At 34.6% G+C, this 5,574-nt stretch overlaps 1 protein-coding gene across 1 annotated transcript; it reads right to left on the bottom strand.

The window, feature by feature from the left end:
* Positions 1-415: 415 nt before the first annotated feature.
* LOC145813872 (DNA polymerase epsilon subunit B-like) lies at positions 416-3,390 on the bottom strand. The gene is made up of 5 exons (XM_082910111.1): positions 3,300-3,390; positions 3,130-3,216; positions 2,163-2,231; positions 802-955; positions 416-707 (listed from the first exon to the last, which is right to left on the bottom strand). The coding sequence occupies exons 3-5, from the start codon at positions 2,183-2,185 to the stop codon at positions 573-575; spliced, it is 312 nt and encodes a 103-aa protein (XP_082766237.1). The 5' UTR covers positions 2,186-2,231; positions 3,130-3,216; positions 3,300-3,390; the 3' UTR covers positions 416-572.
* Positions 3,391-5,574: the final 2,184 nt, after the last annotated feature.

The raw sequence follows: 5,574 nt of genomic DNA, 5'->3' as shown, positions 1-5,574 counted from the left end.
CGGGCTGAACGACCAATTTAGGTCGTTGATCGGAGTAACACTACTAAAAAAAGTACTTTTTGCGACCGCTACAAGCCGTCGCAAATAATAAAAAAACAGTCGCAAAAGACTTTTTGCGACGGCCCATGCGACGGCAAATGGGGGTCGCGAATGTGGGGGTGGCAAATTCTTTTTGCGACCGTGGCAAATACTTTTTGCGACCGCAAAATAACAGTCGCAAACTATTTGCGACCGCCTAACCTACTTATAGCGACTGATATTTTGCCGTCGCAAAAGAGTTTAAAAAAGGCTTACAATGTATTAGCGACCATCTTACCGTCGCAAAAAAAAAAAAAAAAAAAAAAACCTACAATCAGATATATATATATATATATATGCAAATATTATATACAATAAACGTAAAGACATATTTGCAAAAATCTCAACATTCATGCATTATTTTCCATTATTTAAAAAGGCCTACAATGAGAACTTTCGCTTTTGGAGATTATGGGGCAGCCCAAATCCAAGCATTCAAAACAAACAATAAGTCTCTCGAAAGAGAAAAATATAAACATGTAGAGAATATTGCATTAGACATTGATTTCAACTGTTCCAGTGAGGTCTTCCAAGTAGAAATGGCCATCCTCTAACTGAGATATAACGCCCATGACCCATCTTCCCCATCTTCCCCCTGTTAGCCAAATGAGACTCTGAATTGGAGATATCTACCCAACATATACACATAAATAAGCATACTTTAATTAACATATGTCTCTCCAATCTTGATATGTTTATGTGCAAAACAGAGAGACGGATTACCTCACAGCTGCCGAACTGAGACCTTTCAGTATCAAATGCAGGCTTAGAAAAATGCTGATCACGAGAAAGCCTGTGGAGCAACAAGAGAAATCTATCCCTATATAAAGTGGCTTTGGCATAAGCATCACCATGAATGAGAATCTTTCCTGTATGCCTACAATTCAAAAAAGAAAAATGGCATAACTAACACCACCTAATCAAATGTTCAAATTAACATGAACATAATCCACAGCAATGCTGAGAATCTAATCTAATCATAATAATTTAATAAATGAACATAATCCACAGCACAGACAAGGAATGTCAATATAAAGGCTCAACGGTAAATAAATAAAAATAACATGCCAAGAAGGCAATGGGTTGGAGTTGTGACAAGATTTTATCAGTGTTAAAAAAATTCATTTAGCCACCCCTCAAAAGATGTAATCTGCCCAGTTGAAAGTCATTCAGCTAATGCAGAGATGTAATTGCAGAAATTTGCACCCCTTAAGTGTAAGAAAACAAGAAAAACTCTGGTGCTTGCTTCATCTATTCCTTCAATTGCAAATGCAACAAGTTGAGATATTGTCACTTTAAACCGATAAAACAAAAATCCAACCATAGCCTTTGGCTTTGTTTCCTGGATTTTTTGCAAATTATATATTAGGCATTCTTTTTTCTAGTTATCTGTTGTGATGACAAAGTAGATACACAGATTACCATAGCACCCATAAGTTGCCATAGTCATGCAAGCACTCCAATTAAACCTACTTAAGTTTTTATCTCCAGCATCCTACCCTTCAATACCAAAGATTACTTAACTACTAATACGAACCCCTTGGGTAAAACTCACCATTGAAAATCGACTTGTAAGGGGAGAGTGCCCAAGAGTTTTATATGCACATGGCCATGGCCTATGTTAATCGATGTGGGATCATAACATATCACGCCGCTCAATACCTGAATCCTTTGCCACAGAGATCACTGTAGACTGAGATGCTGATAAAAAAATCACTGCAGAATCAGACTCAGGTTGGTGGACGGGTGGGGTGTGGGCCAGAGACAAAAGCAATTGCATCTCGACTCTGTAAAGCACTACAAGGAGAAGTGAAATGCACAGAGAAAGATGGGTACAGGTTCTTAGAAAGACTTGTGACTTAATGATCGATCTGGGCCAAGATAGAGCAGAATGGGAAAAGTGGAAACTTCCAGCCCAATCCCAAAATTTGAATGTTAAATTCCTTCTTCAGAACATACGGTGCCTTAATTTAATTTAAGATGTGAAAAAAGCTCTTACAGAAGTGTGATGCTGGGAAGTTAGCATAACCAAATAGAAGATGACCACATATCAGAAACAGGGTGAGAAAAGAGAGATTGCTTACTTGACGTGAATAACATTCTGCATCACTCTTCATGGCAGACATTTCGACTCTCATTTTTTGCACTTCAGCCTACAAATAAGTATATAACATAAAAAGTCCTTAAATAGTCTTGAAACATCAGTTTGCAACGTTTCAAATTTATTTATTGTATAATAATAAAAATTAGATGTTGGAATCAATTCCCAATTAACATCTCCAAATAAACAGCATTTAGTCTTCAATCATGTAACTTGATTAAAGATAACAAGTAACACATGTATAGGAACATTACAAGAAACTTGCCTCTAAAGAGGAAAGCTTGCTCTCAGCATCTCTCTGACCTTGCCGAGCTCACTCCGTTTCTTCCTGCCGTGCATGCATCTTCATATTCAGAAGATAAAGTGGTTAGATGGATATGTACTATTATAGCACTCTTCTATTGGTGAAAGACTAAATTATAGTTGTATTATTTTTATGGAACACAAAGGATATAAAAAGAACATTGTAATAGAAATGCAGAAAAAGGTGAGGCTTGAACTTAACAGGAGAGCATTATAATTTTTCAGTGAACAGATTCTCAGAACTAAAGATTTCATAAATGTTTGGTTATAATTGAAACATAATTTTGGAACGTAATTTGCCAATATATAAATACTTATTGAATCATGAAATATAAGCAATTCTAATATTGGATGTTAGTAATATATTCACATCAAAGATTTTTTATGAGGAATTGTCGAATAATACAGCTACACTATTCAAATAAATTACTTCTAAGCAATTCTAATATTGGTGACCCGGAATTACCAATTATGCAAATCAAAACTATTGTTGCGGTTGTCCCCCATGAAAAACACAAAACCTTCAGGCACAAGCTACAGAAATACAAATTGCAAATTTCAGTCCAATATGCTAAATGTTTTAGGACTCTAATAAGATTAATGATAAGAAATTCACTTTGATAAAGCAAAGAAGCAGGAGTTCTTACCACTGGTTCCATTTCATAATCAAGTGGCTCCAAAATGAAATCCTCTTCTTGCACAATACCATTCACCATTAACTTAACATCATGTACCTATTAAGGCACAGAATTACTGAACATTAGATGTCAAGATGAAGCACATGGGATTTTTCAGTTAAATGAAGAAGAGAACTTACTTCAACAAAATCCCGTTCCTTTGCAACAATGCGCTTTATAAACACATCACCTGAACTATAGCCGATTTCCTGCAAGGCGCACCCAAAAAATACATACAAATGTATTAGTGTCTAATGAATTGATCAAAATATTTTATTTGTTGCTTTGAAGATGAGAAACACACCCGAAGAATTGGAGGCACTTTAAATATCACAATATCTGAAACTTCAGGCTTTCTAAAGACATAGGAAACCTGACCACCAAATATATCAGGAAAAAAATCAACTCAAAATATTCAAAAAGCAGAGACACTTCATTTTTATCCCACAAGATTTCACACTTATGTTATACATAAAACCAAACAAAACATCATCTTCCATCAATCATATTTCTAGAAACTACAACATAATTGAAAAAGCAAATATTGGTGAATAGCATTATTATGTCGAGTCAAGATTTAACAAAAGCATCTAAACATTTTCTGAATATATTTCATGATTCATGAAGGCATAGCTTAAAAACCATTAGACTAGTCATCTAACCGACAATTGGTGGGCATTATCACCATCTAAACAAACATCTGCATTATCTTTTTAAAGCTCAATTTTCAATTTTCTGCATAGCTAATACATATATATGCATCACCCCCAAGACCTACCCCAAGCAAATTGTTCATATTCCCAATTATGGTATAAAAAGGCACATTTCACAGGTAAAATATTATCCCCAATTGTGAATAATTTTGGAACATAATTTGCCAATATATAAATATATATTTTATGTAAAGCACAAACTTCAAAACCACAGAACCAAGTAAATTATGTGAAACTCATTACGTATTTTGTTTATAAATTCATAAAAATGGATGTTGGTTTAAATTTGTGTACCTGAATCATTTGATTCGCATCTTCAGGAGACTTCTTTTGTCCACGACGAGCACGGGCTTCCATATCTTGTAGCTCTTGATTCAAGGATGCACATTCAACCTGATGGCAGATGATGAAGATTATGTGGACTTACATAGCAAGAATGGGAAATAAACCTTCATTTTGAAGAACTAAAGATATCTCCAACAATGCCACCTTCTGCTCAAGTTCTGCCACCTTAGCTGTTCTTTCATCTGCTGTTCTCTAAGGGAAGCAATGAACAAAATTAAATCAAGACTGTAGAAATATAAGTCAAATTATCAAATGAATCATCACAAAGTCACTAGAAAGAAGAACACGCATTAGCTACAATGAAGCACGAACATGAACACGAGCACGCATAATCCAGACAAAGCAGAGCATTGGAGAAGATTCGTCCAGAAAAATGAGTTGTTTCCTACAGCATAATCTACATTTCCAACTACGTCAAAAAAAAAAAATAATAAATAAAATAAAATAAAAAGAAAAAGAAAAAGAAAAAAGAAAACAATTATTGCATGTTCATTGATTACCAAAATCATCTCATATTAGAGGAATGAATCAAATAACTTGGTCGAGATGGTTTCATAGGCATGATACATGCTTCTAGGTCACATCACATTCACCAATTGAAGATAATATGGTATACATAATTTTGGTGTTATTAAAGATCTAGCTTCTAGGTCACATCACATTCACCAATTGAAGATAATATGGTATACATAATTTTGGTGTTATTAAAGATCTAGCTTCTAGGTCACATCACATTCACCAATTGAGGGAGATAGACTCCTACTGCAATTACTTGCATATTACTGACTTTTACGGTAACAATATCCTGAAAAGTAACCCACAGAACCATGACACGGAGAATATGTGAATGCTAGTATAATTAACCAATAACACCAGTAATCAATCCCTTGCTTGAATACGGATGTTCCAACAAACATGCACATATTAACACAATAACATGTTCAAGGAGGTGAAAAAAAAATTACTTCAAGCATCTCAAGAAACAAGATCCACTGTTGTGCTCATAGTGATAACAACCACACTTCTCTCTCTCTCTCTTGTAATCTTATCTTTATCTTATCATCCTCATCATCTATCCATCCCTTATTACCTTTTACTTACTGCCTGCCTCTACCTATGCACTTATCTGTGTATGCAGTAAAAACTTACTGTAGGATGTGTTGATGTGAAATTCTAAATTTCTAATACTAATTACTACTTTGCTCAGTTCTAGAAATGGCACCTGATACTCCACTGTAGTCTTTGTTGTGCACTCATGTAAATTCTGCAATAATGCTATAATCATACATATATATTTTTATGACAGGACTCATTGTCGTTGAGTATAAATTCTGCAATAATGCTATGATAGTACATA

This window comes from Camellia sinensis, chromosome 15 (genome assembly GCF_055761805.1).
Source record: "Camellia sinensis isolate YWXY chromosome 15, ASM5576180v1, whole genome shotgun sequence".
Lineage (NCBI taxonomy): Eukaryota > Viridiplantae > Streptophyta > Magnoliopsida > Ericales > Theaceae > Camellia > Camellia sinensis.
This window is presented reverse-complemented; position numbering and strand designations above follow the sequence as displayed.